The sequence below is a fragment of the Strongylocentrotus purpuratus genome, unplaced genomic scaffold (assembly GCF_000002235.5).
Source record: "Strongylocentrotus purpuratus isolate Spur 01 unplaced genomic scaffold, Spur_5.0 spur5_scaffold_13, whole genome shotgun sequence".
NCBI classification, from domain to species: domain Eukaryota; kingdom Metazoa; phylum Echinodermata; class Echinoidea; order Camarodonta; family Strongylocentrotidae; genus Strongylocentrotus; species Strongylocentrotus purpuratus.
This window is the reverse complement of record NW_022145598.1, coordinates 22,898,602-22,922,654: the sequence shown is the minus strand read 5'-3', so window position 1 is coordinate 22,922,654 and position 24,053 is coordinate 22,898,602. Positions and strand designations below refer to the sequence as shown.

Below are 24,053 nucleotides of genomic sequence, written 5' to 3'. Positions count from 1 at the left end.
AAATTGCTCTATGATACAGCCAATTCTGTTTTTATAAATCAACTACTTTTTGAAGCAGTATTCAAGTTCAATGAAATCTCTCCAGCAGTAACATGCACCATTGCATGTAGTCCTTGCTGTTTTTTACACAGTTATCTAAAAGATTTTTATTCTACTTTCATTTAAAAATGTTGATTAATTCATTTTCACCACACAACTCAAATGTGTGCACATTTACATGTATTACATTATTGGTCAATATTTTTGTCCATGCACTTTTGGAGTAATGTTTCATCCGATATTACTGCAGATAATTCCTCAATCAAACACATACGGTACACAGAACAACCTATACTATACAGAACCTCTTCTGTACCAACAGTTAATGAATGGTTACAATTATAAACCAACTTCTCTGATATATTTTGATTTCTCAATAGTTTGAATCACTGATTTTAAGAATGATATATTTTACAGTAATGTACGTCAATCGATCAGATTCTGCTTTAAAGGGATCGTTTAACAATGTTAAATCTGAGATACACGGCCCTACGTTTTATCAGTGTCTGTGATATATGGTGTAATATTGAAGCCCTAAAAAAATTGTGATTCAAAATGATCAAGAAGTGCCTCAAAAAAGTAAAAATCTTTGAGTGACCGGTTTTACCATACTTGTTTTCCCCAATGGACTGTAGCGTTATGAAAACCGTTTTGCAAATGGTTTTCAAAATTTGTAATTCCAATGATAAATATCTTGATAATCGGACAGGCGATCGGCTTGTAAAAGTCATGGGGTTTCTGACTGTCCTAAATGTTTATAATTATCATTGCAGCATGAGCTAAATCCAGAATTTTGTTTAAGGATCTGAGAAAAAGTTATCGGATCCCTTTAAAAGGGGTCTACATGTATGTCGCGATAATGTATTCAAATTTCAAAAAATGAGCTTCAAATATTACTTCAACAACCAGATATAGTTTAGATACATTCTCTGCAAAAATACTTTGAACAACTTGTTGAGGAGACTTGTCGACGCACACTTACACTGTACGTGCTCACATACGTGTACATGTAGAATAGGGACGACATGGAACCGAAGTTGGACTTGGTTCCATGCGAGGGTTTTATGTTTTACTTTCTTGTCTTCATACTCTGTAATCATAAACATATACTTACCCTTATGCAGTACATCCAAGGTATTCACAAACTACTTTTTCAAGTGATTGGTAGTACAGTATCCCTATTGGAATCAGATAATGAGCCACTTCGGAGATAGCACTTATACAAATGACACCCAAATGCCCACAGACCTTTTAAACATGGAGACGTCCCACTACATGTATGTGCATTTTAGAATAATCACAGCTAACGTGATGGAGGTGCTCTATGATGGACGCCATGAAAGGAATACTTCCACCTGTGTATCATAGATAGAATATACTACCGGTGCATAAATGAATAATGGTTACCGTACATAACTTTAATGAACGCGTATCTAGCCGTCATCTTGATGGGGTCTTACAGTACAGATCACATTTATCTGCCCATGCACAGATACTATCTTCAAAGCCATAAGCGGCTTATTCATCGAAAGAAGAAATCAGTGTTGTTCAACTGAACAGTTCAGAAGGGGGGGGGGGGGTAGGGGAGAGTTGGTTGAGGATTTGGCACTGGTCAACGACACTTCCAACACAGAAAGGGCTCAAATTCCTCTCACCGACTATTTTTGAACAGTGATATCCCATTCCCCTCAAGAAATACATATCATCAACTGTTCATAAACAGTGAGCTGCAAGAAACTAAGAATTCACTTTTTTGTTCAACTTAAGATGACAGAAACACAACCCAACAAATTAATTTCTTGACTCTGATGTTTTAAAGTTTGATATTCTTTGTGTATAATCACTCTGTTACATACATACAAGTACTCAATAAACGCAATAAAATGTAAGCGTAGAAAATAAAAGAGAATCTAGCTGCCAAACTACTACCGCTCACTGGTGTCATGTGTACATCATCTCCGCCATAGCCGACATTTTTCGCGGAATGTACACGATGCTATCAAAATAGCCTGCCAGGTCGTCAACTGAAGTATCATCGGGAAGACCGTCGATGGCCATTCTTGCCTCTTGCGAACACGAGTACTCCGGGCGGGCTAGGACGCGACTGGGCATGTTGGACGTCCTGCCAGTTGACCCCACTGCACTCTGAGATGGATAAGGAGTTGAGATTGTCGGAACAGGCAAGGGTATCTTTGGTGAAAAATTGAAACCTGTGCCTGCACGATAGTTTGAAAAGTGTAGGAGGGTAGAAGCACCGGTAAAGACGTCTTTCTCGCTCACCACGTCGCTCGTAGCGCCTCCCTTGCAAGGAGGTGCAGCTGAAAACAATTTCTTTTCGCTACGTTTCTCTTTCGTGGCCACTTCACCAGATTCCTCCACGATGGTGGCCAGTGTTTTGAACGTTAAAAGCTTGGACTTGCACATGCTACCGAAGCGGCACGTGGAAACCTTCTTCCCGCACTTACACAGGGTTCCGTCCGCCTTGGCGTCGCATCGACAGGGCACTTCCCGCTTGCTGCAAGTGCACTTTCCCAAACCGGAAGCAAACTTCACTTTAACGTTCCCAGCATCGGACCACATCTTGCCGGGTGCTAGCCGACCGCCCTGTTCAGACTGAGCAGAAAACGTACTGCTTCGTATCAGCGGACTCTCACACGTGGCCTTTCCTCCGTGGCAAGTCAGAAGGCTCCTGTAGGGACTCAGCCGGTTCCTGGAGCTCCTCAGGGCAAGAGATTTGCGGGTTTTCTTTGACGGTTTGACAGTCTGGTTGTACCATCTGGAGCTTGGCTTCGATGCAGCGGTGCCATAGTTGGTGGCGCCTTTCACTCTACATTGACAAAATCAGAAGTGCATGTACATGTAGAAGAACTTATAATCGAAATGTTTGAAAGTTAATATTCATGGAAAATAATTTCTATACATTTAAGTTACAATGTTCATGTGCATTACCTTTCCTCCACACACTCACCCTAACCGCAAAGGTTTGCGATCGATTACAAATTTGAAATAACAGTTCTGTTTGGGTGACAGTCAGCCTTGTTAACAATATGTGCATGTTGCAATAGTCTTGAGTGGCCAATTGATTACAAACCATTCTGTTGTTACAGGGCCCGGCCCTTTGCTTGCATGGAAATGTACAATATCAATATACTGTAAGTGTCCTACATGTAGGATGGAAATCTGAAAATGATCTCATGTTTAATGTTAGTTAAACAATGTTTTAATTGTCACATCAAATCAAATTTGGACCAACTAATGTCTACTGTACTCAAAGCTGGCAGTATTTACGTAAAATTAAAAGTGATCGAGGAAGCACCTACATGTACATGTACTATAAAAGCTGATTTCACAGAACTTGAGTTTGTTATAATAATTAATAGTTCATCTTTATCCTTGAACTGAACGTAAACAGATATAAGTTTTCAAAAACGAGTTCCTGGTGTACTCACTTCTCTGGATCCATCTTGAGCTTCTTGAACATCCCATGGAGGTAATCGTCCCAGTCGTCGTCTTCAGACGAAACAGTGGGGTTTGGGGTTGCCATGGTGATCAACGCTGGAGGTTTCTGCGACTGGTTACGGGACGAAGGGGGGAAAGTGGACAGGGAAACGAGGTCTTGGAGAGGACAGCACAGATTCTTTTTTCCTGCATATTCAAAATGACAGGTGAGAGTATATTAAAGAGATGGGGAGGGGGACGGAAGGATAAGGCAGAAAACAATATTAAACAGGGAAGAAAATAAAAGAGAAAGGTAATTGGACATGGGAAGCCAGAGAGGTTAACAAATACAAACAAAAATAATTTCAGAAAATTGTAAAAAAACTTTAAAAAACCATAGATCCATTATCAATGATGAAAGTCTCATCCATGCGCATCTGAAATTACAGAAACGCATACACGTACACCTACATGTATCAAGAATTTTCTTCTATATTCCTCTGAGAGGTCAGTGTTTTTTTTAAGCATGTATAATTAAATAACTCATTATCATCAGGAACACGTGGAAGGTAAGCAAATCACCAACACTCAAGTTTCAAATTTAGAAATATATGGTTAAATTCTTGACCAACTTGAAAGTGCTGGTAGTGGTAGAGAGATCAGTGATTAGGAACGCATTTTAGGTTTTGTGTACATCACTTTTTGCATTATAGCGTATCGTATAGCGTACCGACGGTGGGATGCTGGGCACGCGCGTATAGTTATTGATCGTAATGATGAATTACTCATGAACTTGATGAGGATCTGAGATTACATTTACAGTCGCTAACTTCACATCCGTGCGCGCGTGCATCCGGGCCCGCACCCCACCGTCCTTACGCTATATGGTAATGCAATAGTATTATGCAGCGGTTTGTCGTGTAACCTGTGAGAAAGTGTAGACGTCATAGTGATACTAGTATAAAAATAGATCTAGACAAGTCTAGATCTAGACCGAATTTTCCGTCTCTTTCGTTCGTTAGCCTCTTATTGGGGTAGGGTCGGCTCTCTCTTTAGAGACGGAAGCCGTTTATACACATGTCCTTGCTAACGCCACTGCCAGTTCTGGTCGTAGCGTTTTGCCCCCAAAATCCCCCAAAATGTCATTTTACCTCGAGCATGTTATATTGTAAATTAGGCCTAGGCTATAATAAATCAGTTCCACTTACCAACTTGACTGAAATAATCAGTTTAATAGTCCCTTTTTAGGAAATTATGGGTCAAAATCGAAATCCATTTTGAAAATCTTTTTCAACATGGATTCCGATTTTGACCCATAATTTCCTAAAAAGGGACTATTAAACTGATTATTTCAGTCAAGTTGGTAAGTGGAACTGATTTATTATAGCCTAGGCCTAATTTACAATATAACATGCTCGAGGTAAAATGACATTTTGGGGGATTTTGGGGGCAAAACGCTACGACCAGAACTGGCAGTGGCGTTAGCAAGGACATGTGTATAAACGGCTTCCGTCTCTAAAGAGAGAGCCGACCCTACCCCAATAAGAGGCTAACGAACGAAAGAGACGGAAAATTCGGTCTAGTCTAGATCTAGCTGTCTGTTTTCGTTTTTAGGAAAAATACACAAATGACAAAAGGGGTAAGAAAGTAACAAATTTTAAATCTGACCATCTACTTGAACAATTGATGAATATTTAGTTGTATTTTTAGGGTATCTCCAAGGCCACGCAAGAGTTACGGGTCAAAGTCTTGATACGAAAGTACACTATCGACAGTGATTCTTGCGCAACCAAATAAAGATCATGTCAGTCTTTAAGCTACACGTATACACTACACACACATCACATTGCATGTCATTGCATTGAACTAGACTCTAGTCACAGTGACAGCGCAGTGCACGGGTCGGATCGCGATCTGATTTCGCAACCTTATGCGGCGTCTAATTACCATGGATATTGTCCTGAATTACTGACTGTAAACAAGAATATGCCTAAAAATAATGTTACTTAACAAAATAACAGCAAACTCACCTGCTTGTATTTGTTCGATAGAGAAAGAAATATATTTCTCTGTGACTCGTAGTGTACACGAAGCAAGAAATTCCAGTCACTCACTCACCGCACGCCATGTTTGTTGTAGTTACTCTTCCACGCATGCGTGGATTACGTCATAATTACTCATGCAAGGTAAGGATGCGTCCATTTCAATAAGGGGATCTGATAAAATGAGGCAATTAATTGTATACACTATTTGAAAGGAAATTATATTTACATTCAATATGTGTGCATTTAGATGGAATAAAAAATGTAGAATCATGAAAAATTATCAATCAAATTATGAATTAATATGACTTTAATTTTAAGATTTTATAATACGTTACCCTTTTAATCTAATCGTTGAGCCTGTACCACGTGATGACAACAAAAGTTCCATGTGTTTCTCTCGTTTCCCACGGCTCTTATAATATGCGACGCAGGAAAGAATATGATAATGATATTGAACCCGTCAAAACAAACGATTTCATCCTTTCACTGCATGCACTGCGCAGCAGCTTTCATTTATTCATCGCTTTGCATCGCAGATACGTTGAACTATTGCGGATCTGAAGACTTACGACTATCGACTGATTCAGTGGATTTTCCGATTATACTGACAAAAGGATGCCTTTTCTAGGGAATGATTGGCGAGCTCCGGGTAACGTTTGGGTGAAAAATACTGGAGGTTGGGAGCGGATTGTTGCCCTGCGAGAAAACCTGAATCGCCACATCAAAAAGCTCGCACACGATCGGTAAGGGTTTGCATGGCATAGCGTGTAAATTACTTGGAAGAAAGGTATATACATTAGATCGTCTGCTGTATTAACTTGTGTGAAATCCTTACTGAAATCTTTAATTGCGAGGGACTATAGCTAGCTGGAGCTAAAGTAGAGGTGTTTGATGTTGATTCTGTTTCTGATTTATTCTCCTGTTCTGAAATGGCATTTTCATTACGTTAATCACTAATCATGTTTTCTGTGTGTCTAATTATATATATCAGTCATTTGAATAAGAATTATAATATATTACCACTTTGAATTAACACAATGATGATGATGATATGATGCTGATGATGAATGCAAGAAATAGTAATAATTACGATCATAATAATAATGATTATAATAATGATGATGATCATGAAGGTGATGGTCGTCATCATCATCGTATCACTTTCATCATCATCATCATCACCTTCATCATGCATTATCATTCCTATATCATCATCATGTAATTTTGAGAATTAACGAAGAAACAGTTGTTCGTTAAAAAGTGCAAGTGTAGGAACTAATTTTAGATTTTATTTCAATATCAGTATTCTGATGTGCTTTATATATAACATCTGAAAAAAATACTCGAATAATAATCCCTTTATAATCAACAAGTCAGCTGTTTTGGGGACGTCCCTGAACCCAATGCCAGACTCAATACAGTCTGTAATCATTCAATTCGGCAGCATTCAAACGGATTGGCTGCAGGCCCTGGCATTAGACTTCAATGCCATCACATAATGTTTTGAAACCTAGATCAGGCTCGCGTTGCCAATTTGAGTACTTCAATTACACAAAAGTCGCATGACTCATATCCTGCACTGTTTGTTCGAAATTAATTCCCCACAAATTATTGGTTTCACTCATGTGTCCGGTTTCATAAACGATCGTAATTTGTTGTTGATTGTTTGTAGAGAGCATGCAACGAAAGATCCAACATTTCTTATTTACTTTCCACTTCGATCTTTTCCACACTATTCCCAAGAGCGGGAGAGAGGGCATCATAAAATCAATATAATGTTTTTGTTGTTGTTATTGCTTCTGTTGTTGTTGCTGTTGTTGTTCATGTTTTTGGAGTTTTTAAAGGCGTGTATAGGGCCTATCATTCGTTGTGCATAACTATGTATTTCAGCCAAAATCTATCCGCATAAAACATTACGTACAATCATGTACATTGTACGCCGCATATATTTTTGCGCAATTCAGACTGTGTGGAGATTCAATTAAATATAATTATGATTTTTATATATGCCATTATGATTCATGTATTTTCCTTGATGATTAGTTTAATGTCATTAATAATGGTGTATACTGAATGGGTCAAAACTTGAATAGCTCTTGCTATTTATATTTTCGCTTTCAATTTACTGAATGTATTATCATGCTCAAGTATAATTTAACTGAGAATTTATGGTAAAAGTTAAAATGAATGAATGAAATACATGTATTACTGATTAGTCTTGCAATGTTCTTAATATACACATAGCATGTCGATCTGTATTATATAAGATTAAAGAGAAGATTGAGGATTTGATTGGGCCCATGATTTAGACACAATCTTTGTTCATTCCCGTATTATGTAATGCTTGCCATTCAGAAATCGTGCGCTGAGAGCCGAGATAAAATAATTCACATCTCCATTTGCATTATGAATATGATACCATGTGGCATTGCCCCCCCCCCCCTCTCCTTGCATATTTTTTAACTTTCCTTTTTCTCTTTTCTTGAAATAAAAATTGATCAGATGTCCCGGTCTAATGACGAATATAAATATAATGTATGGAGAATAAAAAAAAGAATAAGCGATGGATGTGATGCGATCATGAACTTCGTCGTACGGATGAAGATTGTAAACAAAAGACACGTGTACATGTATCTTGTTCAATGACACAATGAGACAATGTTTTGTATAGCACAATGAGTCACACGTCAGCTGTGGAACATTATCACTATCAAGCTCCGAGTATGCATTGTTTGGCTGGGTCGAGGATACTGAGAAATAATAATCATGATCAGCTGATATTTGGAATCATCTCCCTCCCGGCGGCAGAAATAAACTGGGCTTGAACTTCTGGCATGAAGCCATTATTGTGATGCAGGAGCAAGAGACAAGAGAGTTGAGTTGATGGTTGATGGTTTCTATCTTAAGGATCGAAGCATGTGTATATTTGTAAGTACGTTATCAAGGGACCGACGGATTTAAGTCCTTTCCGAGGGACTTGGTAGGTGGTAATGAGGATTGATGTCTTATCAAGGGGCACCAGCGCATGGACCTGCTTTCGAACCCGGGACCTCCTGGGGTACTAGACCATTGTTCCATCAATGAGCCATCTCTCCTCCTCAGAGTATGATCACTTATAAGAACTAATATTTCTTGAATGTTATAGATATACAACTCTTGGTCGTATTAAACAAACTCTGGGATTTAAGGGGCACAAGGGGTCAATTTCACACCCCTTTGAAACTCATGCACGTTGCAAACTGTACTCAAGTGCAAGAATGTATCCCCTTCCCCCTTTACAGATGTGATGACTTTGGGGTTTTTTTTTCTTCTTTTTTTTTCTTTCTTCATTTTTTGGAATTTGTTTTTCTTGTTTTATTTGTTTTTTATTTTTAATCATTAGCGATAGTGATGATGATGATGGCAGAGAGGGGAAAGAGAGATAGAAACTAGAAAGAGAAAGAGAGAGGATTTTTTGGTGCCGATATTGCATGGTGATAATGAAGTGATAATGATTAAATTGATGATTATAATAATGATATTTTGAGTTGAGAGTGTGACTACAAACAAAATAGGCCAACTTATGCATAGTTGCTGTAGGCCTTATGTTCCTTTCTATTATTTCTCAATAATTTTTGAATACATTTCTTCATCCTGAGAACCAGTACCAATATACATTCCATTATCTTTTGTTCACATGTTACTCTCATTACGAATTTAGTCAGGTTTTATGTATTGTTTATACAACATCTACGTGGATCCTTGTCATTTGATTGGAGGATTGTTGGTCACATGATATTCAATAGATGTTATATTGCACGGTCGTGCATTTTTGGTTATATGCAGACTACCTCTCTGCCGTGCGCGTATCCCTGCGTGTATCTGACGCGAAGGCAATCTGAATGTATGTAATCGAGAAGGCTTGACTCCAACTTTAATAAATATAAGGAGTAAAGCATAATTCGTTGATTAACGTTCTATTATTGTCTTTCAATGTCATTCAAAAAATACTTAGTGTAATATGTTTATCTTCACCATGCTCGTTATATTGATTTTTTTTCAAGTAACTACAAATTGATCTGCTCGCATATAATTCTTGTATTCTTCTGCCCCTCTATTCAATGAAAAAAGACATTTTGCCCAGTAACTCATCCATCTCGCCAATATTCCCTGGTAATTAAAATTTGTCCGATCCCTCATGTTTTGCCTGTTTATTCCTTTAATAAATAAGCATTTAGGCCTACCCCGTGTTCCGAAATTGCGTTGCGAGGGCCATCGTCAACTAATAAACCTTCTCTTCCAATGCCTTATATTAATAAAGGTGAATTACTGTTTTGATGGAAGAGTAGTTACATTGTATTGTATTGTATTGTATTGTATTTATTCAGACAAGCATGTCTAGGGATGCAGAAAAGGGTTTGAAAAACCCGTACAAGTCTGCATCCCTGATAAAAAGCAAAGTTCACATGTATACCGTCATCGGATTTATTAAACCTTCCAAGAAATGGGGCATGTCAAAGTCATTATGCTGGTTATATGCTTTGAGATGTAGGCCTACATGCACTCAGAATGTTGTTGCTGAATTGCATAACAACAGTAGCTAGAACAAGCCCAAGTATAACATTTATGGCATTAATTGCGCATGAAAGATATACTAGAATTGCATTTTGTATTTGGTTCATCTTTATTCTTTTCCCTGTGTTAATTAGTTGTATGTATGTTTGTGTTTTATTTCTGCGTTTTCAAAAAATTACATAATCATATCGATAAATTAACAAATTATTACTTCATTAAACATAATTATAAAGTTTTCAGTATAGGCCCAGTAATAAGATGCGTACAAACAGAAATATTTTTCAATGAAAAGTGATAAAGTAAATAAAATATTTATAAAATTTTAAAAAAACGCAGGAGACCGCCATCGTGATCGGTATAAGCTTGAAATCGATGGATGCTTCTTCATCTCAGGCGCTTTGAGTTTTGTTGATATATTATTTTTTAAAGACTTGGCTCGATATTCAGATATTCAGATGCATGTTTTATAATATGCATATGTAATTAACAGCGCGTGAAAGAAAGAAGGGAAATACATTTCATATTTAGTTATGTTTTGTTATTTTCCCTTCCAAAACCGCAAACAGCGGGACTCGAAACATAAACTATTAAACCATGTGTACGCAAATAATCTGTTGTGTAAATTCTCGTTATAAGACGTGATATTAGTAATAGAGTAAATGAAATGCTTACAGGACATAAAACATGCATTTGTTTTCAACGGAATGAAACACTTTATTGGTTTTAAAGGCATGACTATACGATGCCGAGATTGCGTTTTTGTGTAAGTCCCCATTTTCCCATTCATTGTATTTGGAGCTGAAGTCGGGTTCAGAGCATTACCTCAGATTTCCTCAGGACAACTAATGTAGCGGCTCCGGAATCTGTTGACAGGGGGGGGGGGGGTAAATTTGTTTTACCATTTCCTATTCGCATTGGAGGGGTTGTATTTGGAATCTGGTTCGGAGCATTTCCTCAAATATTTTTTTCCCGTGAACATAATAATTATGTCGAAACTTCCGTATGAACCTAACGCCTGCGGCATAGAGGGGCAGGTTGACGAAGGGACCCACCCCTCCCACCCCAGCCCCTAAAAATAGTTTTAATATAATTTCTGGATTTTTTTTTTTTTTTTTTTTTTTTTTTTTTTTATTATTATTTTTTTTTATGAATAATTTATTCATTAGTGTTAGGGGGTGCTCCTTTTTTGAGTGAAGACTGTTAGTGTTGGCCTGCTTTGTTTTATTCTAGGCTTATCGAGGGGGAACCTGTCCGCCTGCACTACTCCCATCCCCTGAGTCCGCCACAAAAAAAAATGTAGGCTAGCCATGGTGTGGACAACACACGCGTAGCCGTATAATTCTTCCTAAAATGGGCATTACAATTACATCATTGTGTATATTGAGAAATGACAAAGCCTATTTTGTACTGAATAGTCTTCGAACTAGACAGTGTATAATGACAATCATGCATGTATGTCCGTTCGCGCTGTGGATAGTATACTTTTCGTTTGCATTAGCTTTATTTTATAGCCTTTATGAAACATATTATTTGTAAAGCTCCTGTTATCTACGTACATGGTTACGATCAATTGAAAATGAATTAAAAATACACATAGTATATAGGCCTAGGTGCAACAATGAAAGAGGTTCCCCAAAACAAGTGCCTCAAAAACCTAACTTTTTACTCCAGTTATATATGATTTTATAGAGTATAATGTGTATCTCATCATATTTCTATATTTCTTTTGGTTTTTATGTTATTTTTCAAAGAAACATAATAATTTGTATTTGGCGTTGATTTCATATAGAGTCTGAACAACTAGACTAACATACTATTTACACGAACCAAAAATCAATAGACCCCGATCGCGAGTAAGGTACTCCGTGCCCATATATGGACAGTATAATGCAAAGAAGTGTTCTTTACATATCAATGCACGTTGTGCAATGTCACTATTATTTAAAACCCCTGGGCATAATAAGGTGTATAATGTTTAACAGGACTGGAACGAACCATATAAGGTACTCCCTTCTTCAACTGGCTATGATTTAATATTTGTGTGTAAATTAACCTAAAAGTAAAAGCTCCAGTTGCTTGCAAAATGATTTTTCATTAATTATCCGAGTCCGCTGCGATCGACACTATATCTACGGGATCATGTTTGGAGGAAAAATGTAAGCTTTTTATTAAATTAATTGTATATTTTTCTAACTGTAAATGTACTAGAATTAAAATTCAACCTGTAGCTTATATTTTGCAACAGGTTGCCATGTATGTACGCCAATCACAATGTTATGATATATTGATCATTGTATTTGGCATATGATATGTTGAACCGGTATATGTCATTTTGAATTGCTTTTGATTTACTCATTACTCATTATGATAGCGAGCGTTTGGATGATTATGTATTTTATGTCAGCCGTTCTACAGACTTAAAATATACTCCCGGCCAAATCTAGGTCGTAGCTCTTTCTCATCACTGGGAAGATTATCAGAGTTTGTGAAATATATTACCGGAATTTTATATACTGAAGCGAATATATTGGAATGTATATGAAGGGTGAACAAATAAGAATGCACGCAGGACAAAATTCATAGTATTAGTACATTATGTAGTTGCATTTGTGAGTATTATCACTGAGCTATGTGTAGCTCGATCTCACAAAGAATCCCTTTTTTGGTGGTCCTTGCTTCTCTGGATAAATGGTTAAAATTGACACTGGAGATTTTTTTTTCCGGCTCAAAATGGAAAATACTGAATTCTTTCTTTGGATAAACATCTTGCATTTCTATTTATGTGTCAAAATGGTGCACAGTGCACACAACCTTTTTAAGCGTTGTGATGCACACTTCCTATAATAATGGATTCTTTATTCTTTGTTCAGAACTCTCATCTCGCGATTTATAGCCCCCTCCCTCTTCTTTCTATCTCTTTTAATCGCTATGTCTATCTTTATCTTTCCTCTTTTAATATCCCTCATTTCTTGAAACAGTTGCCAAAGCACTGTCACCTATCATATGTTATGATTTTTTCTCCACCCCTCCCCCACCCCTCAACTTTATTATCTAGGCTTCTTGTGATGGCAGCTATAGCCTCTCCTCTCCTCTAGCTTAGCCCTCATCCCTCGAAATACATGTATAACCTGGAGCGATTGTCATCAGAGCAATATATTCTATCATGTTTGTTACGATTTTTGTTTTGGTCTCCCACTTTATTCTCTAAAGGCTTCTGGTAAAGATCCGATTGTTAGCCTCTCTCATCCCTCAATAACTGGCTGTAAACCTCTCGATCTTTTCCCTCATCCCTCAGATAAAACCTTAATCTATTTTTGCCAGGGCATCATCACCTAGCTATCCTAACATTTTGTATCTATCCCTTCCCACCCCACGACGCCCCAACTTTATTATCTAGGCTTCTGATGAAGAACTTGGCCCTGTATTACAAAGAGTTGATATCAATCGCACGTTATTTGTGATTGATATCAATCACAACTATGTACATAAGAGATGGGAGACTGCAAACTTGTGATTGATTTTGGGACTTGATATTGATTCGGATCAATATCAACTCTTTGTAAGACGGGGCCCTGGAAGCTATATCTCCTGTTATCCCTTGTCCCTCAAAATAAACCTGGTGCAACTGTTGCCAGAGCATTGTCTATCTATCCTAACATGTTTTTGTTTCTTTCTTTCTTTCTTTCTTTCCCTCCCCTACCCCGCCTTGGCCCAACTTTATTCTCTAGGCTTCTGGTGAAGAACTGGCAGCTGGCCTCGGAGGTGGACCACTCCATCAAGGAATGGGATGCCAGCCAAAATGGTGATCTCACATCCACTCCGTTCTGGAAGAGCACCAAGAGACCCACATGTAAGTCGATAAGTTCAGTTTGGTTTTAATTAGTCGATAAGTTTAGTTTGGTTTTAATTAGTCAATAAATTCAGTTTGGTTTTAATTTACATATATATATATATATATATATATATATATGGCCGCCTCCATCAGCTATGACATGGCTAATTGGTTTGCAAGTGATTTGATTTGGTAGGGGATCCGTTTTGGGTTGGAGAATGCATCAAGAAGGTAACAGGTATTGTAATTGATGATGATGATGGATATTGTTGAATTGTTATTATATTCCACATTGCTGATAAAGAACCATGGTAACCATGGTTTTTTTTTCATCCAAATTACCATCCACCATGGTAACCATGGTATCAAGCAATGAAATCAAATGAAATTATCATTGTTTGATACCATGGTTACCATGGTTACCATGATGGATGGTAATTTGGACCCCAAAAAACATGGTTAGCATGTTTCATTTTTATAAGGGATTATACTACAGTTACACCAGTTATAAGTCCTGATCATGATCGCCACCATTACCATTACTATCCTCAGAAACTAAAGCCATCAACATGCCTGAAGAAAGAAAATAAGTAATTTCCAACAATTAATGACGCCCTTCTGGCTTTCAGCACATGACACCATTTTTTTTGTCTTATGTTTCACATATGTTACACCAATGGAAAACAAATTTCTGTATAATATATGGACAATAAAATCTTGAATCTTGAATTAAATCACATGACCTGGCCAAAATATACCCACCCACATTCCCATGCCTGCATTGTCTTCCATCTTTCTGCCTGTTCGTTCTCGGGAACAATTAAAGTCCTCTACAAACCAAACCCCTCGTCAAAAAGGCCCCTTAAAAGGCCACAAAGGAAAATTGGAACCCTATAGCTAGCTCCTTGTTGATGGCAAGATGATGATATCAGATACTCTTCGTAAAAACTTGGCAAAATGCACAAATTGTTCGCATAGCCCGCATTCCAAGCATAGCAAGTCACAAGAGGGGGTGCTCTTCTGGTACCTCTTTTAACTCCTGGAATGCCAGGCTTCTGGCCCAATGCCCAGTTAATAAAGGAACATATAGGGATTGAAAGGGCATGGGTTAATCAAGTATTTACTGTGGGGCGGTTTATGTCTAAAGCATGTGTTTGGCATCCAACAAAGACACACTGTATGGCATGTAGAAAAATAGAAATTAAATCAAGGAAAGGAATTGGTAAGGAAATTGGGCCAATTAATAATTCAAGATTTGTTGATTCTAATTGGAAAGCTTTCATTAAGTAAAACAAATGACTCCCACTCCCAAGAATATGAATCGCCTGTCTCACAAACATTTGCTTATTAGAACATACAAACATTTGTACAGTATGTGTCAATCTTTTGATATATTAGATATATGCCTTCTAACACAATTATTCTGATTGACATTTCATTGTGAAGTCTCAATGGCCTTATGATACTAAAATTGTGATTGAGGATTTGTTACAAAACGGTGTTTAATTAATCTGAGGTCTAAATTTGTTGTTGTTAAATTAAATGTGATCTTTAATAGACCAGGGTCAGGTTCACCCGAGGCAGTAGAATATGGAACATTATGTTATTTAATATATGGTTGTTTGCAAATGTTCTTTTGTTTAAATCATCTTTCTATTCATACACTCTATTTCTTTCTCCCAAAAGTCTTTAAAATGGTTGTTCTCTTTGCAAATGTTCTTCTGTTTTAATTATTCTTTGAATTATCTTTCTATTCATATTTTTTTCTTCTACAGTCCGCAAGCTATCACAATATGTCTTTCTCCCAAAGGGAGCAGGAAGAGAGGTAAATACATATAACTTTCTTTTATTATGATTGTGATCAATATGTATTAACGATGATAATAGCATGTACTAGTGTAAACAAGGGAAGGACATAACAATTTTTAGGGGTGCCGCTATAACTATAGAGTTGAGGGCAGTCTACATCTTTATACTTTTTATACTTTGACTCCCCCCCCCCCCCAAAAAAAAAAAAAAATAAATAAATAAATAAATAAATAAATAAATAAATAAATAAATAAATAAATAAATAAAAAATAAATAAAAATTAAAAGTTAAAATTAAAAAAAGTAAAGAAATGAATTAAATACTTTTTTTGGTAATAGTTTAAAAAAATAGATATTAATAGTAATAATAAGTAAATAAAAAACTGAAATCCTTCTTCTTGATTATAAATAAGTATAGAAATCATGGAATTAAATATATTATATATCATGGAATGATTTCTATGAACAATAAAAAAAAAATATGATTCTCTGATTGTTAAACTTGCATTAGGAAATGTAACTTTGTAATAAATATGTTTGTACTGTAAACAATTGTTTATTATGTTATAACCTTGTTCATGTAAAAGAAAGTGAAATCGAAGGAAGGCCTGCAACTGACAAAGAAATTTCAGTGGTGAACAATACTTCTTTGAAAGGACTATAATACATGTACAGTATACATGTATGTACTAATTCACAGATAAAATTCTATGTTGATTAGAAGAAATCATTGAAAGAGCAAATCAGGAACCCATTTTACAAAGCCATTTTTCAATGACAGAAATGACAAATATCAGTGACAAATCTGCTGATAACCAATCAGAAGCTTATAACAAAAACTGTCATTTGCCACTGATGACAACTTTTGTGAAATGGAGCCCAGGCCTTTTTAAGTTTCATTACCAATCTATTTCTTGTTATCTCTTGATCATTCTATTGTGAAATCCTTGTATATCAGTACTTCATGATTAGTGAGATACATGCTTATTTCACAAGCTTGAATTTTGACATCTTGCCTAAATATTTAAATCTATTATACACTTTCATCACTTTTATCATTTGTATTACTTGTTTGTTTTTGTTTACTTCTTCTCCGTGTGTTTTCTTAAATCAGAGATCTCAATACATCACGGTCGGTGAGATACTTCTGAAACTCGACTTCTGTTCAGCCCTCCATCAGCTCAGTAGATTCCAGTATGTTTGCAGGGTGAGTATATAAGGCACAGGTGATACCAAATTAATAATAACAATAATAATGATAAGGATAATAATGTAGGCCATTTCCTGACACATGTGGCATCAAATAATCATTTCTTCACATTTTTTATTACAAAGTGTTACTGTGATCTCTAAGTAGTCCAGATTGATTTTACAAAAAATAGTTTTGATTGTGTTGGGTACAAATTGACTGTATTCAAAGATTTTTCTTCTTCTAATTTTCCCCTTTTACTTTTTCAGTTCTTAGAGTTGGTGATACAGAACCACTATTCATCCCTTAGTGGATCAGCTCTGAAATGTCTCTTTGGCATCGTAGAAGAGGCTGTTAATGTAGGTGAGTGATACTTGTTTGATTGTTTGTTTGTTTGTTTGTTTCACCTGATTGCTAAGGAAGCATATATATGTTTGTAAATAAGGAACCATGGGAACGAGGGCTTCAAGTCGTCTCTGAGGGACTTAGTAATGAGGATTAATGCCTTATCTAAAGGCATGGACTTTGTTTCGAACCCTGGACCGCCAGTTAAGGGAGCACTGAGCAATACTTTCGACATTGGCTGGGGTCCTCCTGATAATTCGCCATTCCTATGTCTCCAAGCCCATGTTTCCCAACCCTCAACTATAATCATATTCAGGGAATGTACTATGTAGAGGTAAATAGGGACAAGGAAACAAAGAAGTAGCGACTACAGAATTGCCTTATTTCTTCTGGGACATTGATTAGACACCAATTTCATAGCAGGACGACAATCTACAGGGATGTAATTCTTTCAGCCATCCACAGTGAAAGACTTTCATACTACTCTTCCCAACATCAACTACAACTAGGCTTTAATAAACCAAAGCAGAGAAATGAGAGACGCATCAGTTAGAGTTTGTCTGATACAGCTTTCTGAATAATTAATCTTTCTATAAAATGATGAATGTCTTGTTTATCTGTTTCATAAATGCCCTGGGCATTTAATTTGAAGGGGATCTGAGCATTTTTTTTCAAGTGGAATGGCCATGCACCTTGCAAATTTTACTTTCTGTTAAGTCAGAAGCGCACTAACTCATATACTTAAACACAAATTCAATGTATTATTATATTGTTATATTGTTGTTATTATTTGACCTGTAGCCATGGAAACCAAGTACAACGTGAACCAGGTCAGGTCAATCATCAAAACCCTTATCAAAGCCCTCCAGCTGCACACCAAAAGTTACATCGGGGGCAAGGCGGGCTGGAACTGTCACTACCACATTGCTCATGTCTGGCTGAATCAACTTAACAACATACAGTATGAAGAGGTGAGAGAGCTAGGCGTTCGAGGGCAAGGTAGCGTAGTAGACTCATTGAAGGGGCACTGGCATCATGGGGGGGGGGGGGGCACCAGTCGTTCAATGTGGTTGAAATGTGAATTAACAAGGCTGCACATGTCTTCTAAACTAGATGGAACTTCGACTGCGCGCAGTCGAAATGATGCCTCCGTCATAGAGCAATTTACAAACCAAAACAGAAGAAATTTTTCAAATTCAAGTTCAATTGTAATCCATTAACAGGTTCTCAGAATATCGTGATTACAAGCAATTTCTCATATACATATATGACCCTTTGATCTTTGACCTCATGACCCTAACATCTACTCAGTTCATTGGCTCCGCAAGATGTCCCGAGTTAAATAGTAATCCATCTGTCAGTTCTAATGAGAATGCGTTCACAAGCTATTTTTGCATACATAATGAGCCCATGACCTTTGACCTTATGACCCAAGAATCTACTCAGTTCATTGGCTCTGCAAGATACATACATGATCTAAGTTTGGCAGGAATCCATCAATCTGTTCTAATGATAATGCGATCACAAGCTATTTTTGCATACATAATGAGCTGCATGACCTTTGACCTTGACCTCATGACCCCAAAATCTAATCAGTTCATCGGCTCTGCAAGTAACATACATGACCTAAGTTTGGCAGGAATCCATCAATCGGTTCTTGAGATAACGCGATCACAAGCTGTTTTTGCATACATAATGAGCCCTGTGACCTTTGACCTTTGACCTCGTGACCCCAAAATCTAATCAGTTCATCGGCTCTGCTAGATCCATACATGACCAAAGTTTGGCAGGAATCCATCAATCGGTTCTTCAGATAACGCGATCACGAGCTGTTTTTGCATACATAATGAGCCCTGTGACCTTTGACCTTTGACCTCGTGACCCCCAAATCTAATCAGTTCATCGGCTCTGCAAGATACATACATGACCAAAGTTTGGCAGGAATCCATCAATCGGTTCTTCAGATAACGCGATCACGAGAACGGGACGTACGGACGGACGGACGGACAACCCGAAAACATAATGCCTCCGGCTACTTCGTAACGGAGGCATAAAAAATAAAACACTTATCCTATTTACATCGAGAGAAGGGGGATATAAGTAAAGAAAACACTTCCAACTTTTGGCAGAAGCGTTGTAGCCCATATCTATGACAAACAAAGGTCCTACCGGTACTCATATTAAAGGGAGTGTAGCTTGGCAAATACTGGTCAATGCCATCACGTCTTCTTTTAGACAACTGCACGTAAACAAATTATTAACGGTAGTCAGCGACTTAATCTCTACATGGTCAGCATTCGCGAAAGAGACCAAAGTTCTCCTCACGCTTCGGTTTTGCGTATGTTGCAGGCACGTGATTGCTGTGGTCGCGTTATCCATAATCGTTATAAACCCGATTGGCCCCCGAGTCAGGCCGAGGGAAAGACACGTACTCTTGTCAGGCTACACTCCCTTTAAATTTGCTTTAAAAGATACAGAAGTGTGAAGCACATTACACTTTGAGTCATCGTAAAACAAACCGCCACGGTCGAAGCTTCATATCTGAACAAGGCTTTCAGGAGGCAAGCAACAGGGGAATTACAGCTTTACATCCTATCCAAGGGGCTCAATTGATAGCTGCTAGATAACAGGGGTGATAGTGAGCCCTCAACCAATGAGTAAAAAAAAAAAGAAGAGGATTCAGGGGGGAAAATGGCATTTAACAACATTCCCCCCCTTTTGAGTAAGAAAAAATTGGAAGAAAAGAGAAAATAAGGGAAAATCAGGATAAAATCGGGAAGAAAAAAAAGAAGAAAAAAAATTGGGTAAAAACAAAATTATATATAAACAAATCAGGAAGAAAAAAAAATTAGGAAAAAATAAGGAAACCGATTTAAATCGGGTTGTTATCAGGCCTGGCTAACGAAAGATTTGCTCTCTTTTTTTTCTACGGCAGAGACAAGACGACGGGAAGCCCGCCCTGACCGACCTTCCCGAGGAGTGCCTGACGCAGATCCTGAAGAAGATGCAGGACCATTGTGACATCACACACACAGGGGAAGCCAACAAGCTCCTGCACGGGTTGTCCAGTGAATGGAAGCTGTGGAGGGACTTCTGCAGGTTCCACTTCTCAAAGGAACATGTAAGTACAGTGCGGTAGAGGCCTGGGGGTCAAGCCACTGATGGAGCACTAGGGATGTTACATTCAGAGCCATCTACACACAGAGTTTGGCCAACCCGGTTCGAGTTGGATACAATATGGCGACTACTGCTTTGTTGGGCAAGCACAAAACAAAAGAATATATGCCATGTTGAGACCCAGTGAAACCAAGTTGGCCAAACTCTGTATATAGATGGCTCTGGTTACATCTATATATGATTTCTCACAGGCTATCTTACAAACTTGTTATTTGGATGTTCATTGAAAGAAAGATTAAACATTGATTATTTCAGCCCTTTGCTTTTAAAAAAAAAAGAGGAAAAATTAGATTTGCTAGGTTATATAAATACTTGAACTTCATTTTGAAATGCATCAATTCAACAGCCTTACAATCTTATTTTATTTTACTTGTTTCAGTCGGTTTCAGCTATCCCTAAGAACAACCTGTACTTTGAGATTTTCTGGAAGAAGATATACAAGACAAATTGTAGGAAATTATATGTTGCAAATTGGCATCTTTTTATATGTAATTATTTTGTCTCTATTACTTATTTCAGTTGGCCCCAGCCATCCCTAAGAACAAACTAGACTATGAGATTGACTGGAAGAAGATCTACAAGAAACTGAGGACCAAGCATGGAGTGCATGAAGTGTTTGCGGATCAGCTTCAACTCTGCTGCCACTGCTACTGCCTTTTCTGGATGGTGAGTTTAGCTTCCACATTAAAGGCATCCTTTAACAATGTTAAATCTGAGATGCACGGCCCTACGTGTTATCAGTGTCTGTGATATGGTGTAATATTGAAGCCCTAAACAAATTGTGCTTCAAAATGATCAAGAAGTGCCTCAAAAAGTAAAAATCTTTGAGCGACCGGTTTTACCATACTCGTTTTCCCCAGTAGACTGTAGTGTTATGAAAACTGTTAGGAAAATGCAAAATTTGATTTCGATTTCCAATCATAAATATCTTGACAATTAGACAGGCTTGTATTAGTCATGGGGTTCCTGAATGAATTAAAGGTTTATAATTATCATTGCAGCATGAGCTAAATCTCAGATTTTGTTTCAGAATCTGAAGCAAAGTTACCCAATCCCTTTAACTTTTTGGTTGCCCTTTTTTTGTCTCTCTGCATGGTCACTCATTTTGCCACATGTGCAATTTTGAACAAAACAAGAGGCACGAACTTACGGAAGGATCACATTGTGCAACACAATGGTTTCACAAAATTACTCATTTCTGGGCTTGAATAGCGGTATAGCTTAATCTTGCACTGGAAATAGTTAAATTATATCTGCTCTAGTATGCAGATACTGCAGATGCTCTAGTATTTCTGTTTGCAAGAGTTCTTTTAGGATCATACAATTTTGATTTTCTAGGAGTGAATAACTATTTTAGTTTTATCGTACCAGAAATCTTTTACAGATGTTGAGAGCTAAATAAAATAACTCACTGCTGCGGTGTATTTTTTTCATTTCTTTTTCTTGTTATTTATTTATTTATTTTGTTTTGCTGCAGAATGCTTTATGTGGTTTGTACATCTCATGGATTATTTGGGAACAATACCTTGATAATTGCATATTATATTTTGTATAAGCATCTTTATGTTTTGAGAAAAGTTTTTGGATGACTATGTAAGAATGTTTTGTTGCTCTATTTTCAGGGAGGAACGCACCCCTGTTCTATTGATGTTCCCCTGGAGAGGGGTCAGAGGGCACCAGAGCACCAGGTGGCACGGAGCCGAGGGATCTCCCCCAAGCAGCTTTCAGACATGTTTCCCCTGCCGAGATAGAGAATGGACTACTGTAAACGCGGAAATATTTGCGGAACCTTAAATTTCGCAGATTTCGCGCTACAGTCGGTGTCCGCGAGTTTAGAACCCGCGAAAATATAAACATGACTTCTTATGCGTGTTCTGACAGGCTGAATTTGGTGCAACGCGAATTTAAGAACCAGTGAATATGTTTTGGGGTCGCTCAGCGCTAAAATTGATCATTTAATCATGCTTTCAGACATGTTACTCTTGCCAAGATTGAAAGTGGACTAATCAACCTTTTTGTGAATGATCATTTTCATTAAATGCTTTTGGACTTGTTCCCTTGCCATGATACAAAATAGGTAATAGGACTTATTATTGAAACCTTGAACAGTGGATGATCATTTGGTCATGCATGTAAATGGGAGTGTCGTGGTCTAGTGGATATGTCGCCGGACTGTCGATCACAAGGTCCACAGTTCGAGTCCCGCTGTGGCACTAATGTCCTTTGGCAAGACATTGATCTACATTTGCCACACTCAACCCAGGTGATGTAAATGGGTACCTGGCAGGAATTAATTCCTTGAAATACTGTAGTATTATTAAATTAAAACATGGAGGCTGTCACAGTCACTTGAAAGGAATTTTAAAGTCAGGTTACGGCGAGTTACTCCATCTGAAGATCTCCTCCGATTGGGAAGTTAGCAGTGATTAAAACCTTGAGCCCCAAAATGTCTTGTTCCATAACGTAGTAAACTGCCTCTGTAGAAAATCTGAATAGCGAGTCTGATGATAAAAAAATGTACATAGAGCTGCACACAACAAAGGCCCATAAAGGCGCTTGCTGACAGGGCATGATGACGTAAAGTGTAATACACCACACATTTCTGTATCTTATAACACAAAGCTTAAAGGGAGAGTCGAGTTCTTGTATAAGACCGCAAATGCCTTCAAAGTGCATGGTTATTGCTCTTATTCGTATTTATGACATTTCTAGTACCCTTTTAGAAACTAAAATTGCTATGAAGGTAATTTTAGACCCCCAAATGTGTGAATTTAGATCAAATCGATCACACCAATTCAGCTCCACTTTCCAAAAAAGTATGGTGACCGTTAATTAATTAATAAAATAATAATAACAATACACGGGCCAGCTGATTGTGCATATTATAGCCAACAAAAAGCCAATATTGGCATTGGCTGGAACAAAATGTATAAGGCTCTATCACGTTTTTCAAAGGCTGGTTCAAAAAAAATTACCAAATGTTAGTGGTGTGGTGCCCCACAAATAATTATTACAAAAGGTTATATTTATGGATATTTCAGCCGTCTCTGAACCGATTTTGATCAAACAAAGATGATTTTGTCATTTAAAATGTATATTCTTTCAAATTTGATACTCAGTTTGTCATTATCTCACACAAAAATATTTTGTGTAGCGCCCTCTGCAACAAAGCTCAACTTTCCCTTTAAAGAATAAGCCTATTTAAGTGCAAGTCCTTTGTTGTGCAGTTGCCATTTTTCACTGCGGTTTATCGTGTCAAGTCTGAACAAGCCTAAAGTCAGGGATCCCAAGGTAATGCAAAGTTTTGGGAAATTTTGAAAATTGGATGGATAGTAATTCTTTAAAATGTTGATATATTGGGATGCCCCTGTGGATGTATTATAAGCACTAGAAAATCTAGCCCCTAAAACACTTCTGCTTTCGAATTTGAATACCGGTAACTGTGACCATGAAAATCTCAGAATATGCAGTTCTGATATATTGATTGTAGTCAAGAAACATAGTTTTAAAGCTTACTTAATATCGGTCTTGAGAGAGAGCTACACAACAAAGAGTTTATTATTTACAATTTCATCATTTTAGACTCGATTCCAACCGTGACGATCATTGAATATTATAAATTTACA

General features: G+C 37.4%; 2 protein-coding genes across 3 annotated transcripts; one reads left to right on the top strand and one right to left on the bottom strand.

The window, feature by feature from the left end:
• Window positions 1-1,121: 1,121 nt before the first annotated feature.
• LOC586170 lies at window positions 1,122-5,638 on the bottom strand. The gene is made up of 3 exons (XM_011665181.2): window positions 5,508-5,638; window positions 3,489-3,684; window positions 1,122-2,866 (listed from the first exon to the last, which is right to left on the bottom strand). The coding sequence occupies exons 2-3, from the start codon at window positions 3,581-3,583 to the stop codon at window positions 1,981-1,983; spliced, it is 981 nt and encodes a 326-aa protein (XP_011663483.2). The 5' UTR covers window positions 3,584-3,684; window positions 5,508-5,638; the 3' UTR covers window positions 1,122-1,980.
• Window positions 5,639-5,853: 215 nt separating this feature from the next.
• LOC756255 (F-box only protein 32) lies at window positions 5,854-22,631 on the top strand. Of its 2 annotated transcripts, none has more exons than XM_030983180.1 (9): window positions 5,854-6,265; window positions 13,805-13,926; window positions 15,684-15,733; window positions 16,831-16,923; window positions 17,175-17,268; window positions 18,052-18,221; window positions 20,186-20,371; window positions 20,947-21,093; window positions 22,050-22,630. In XM_030983180.1, the coding sequence occupies exons 1-9, from the start codon at window positions 6,138-6,140 to the stop codon at window positions 22,176-22,178; spliced, it is 1,119 nt and encodes a 372-aa protein (XP_030839040.1). In that variant the 5' UTR covers window positions 5,854-6,137; the 3' UTR covers window positions 22,179-22,630. The 2 variants fall into 2 exon arrangements, with proteins under 2 accessions (XP_030839040.1, XP_030839041.1); XM_030983181.1 differs by lacking the exon at window positions 5,854-6,265 and adding an exon at window positions 12,094-12,232 and having other exon boundaries at window positions 22,050-22,631.
• The last annotated feature ends 1,422 nt before the right edge of the window (window positions 22,632-24,053 follow it).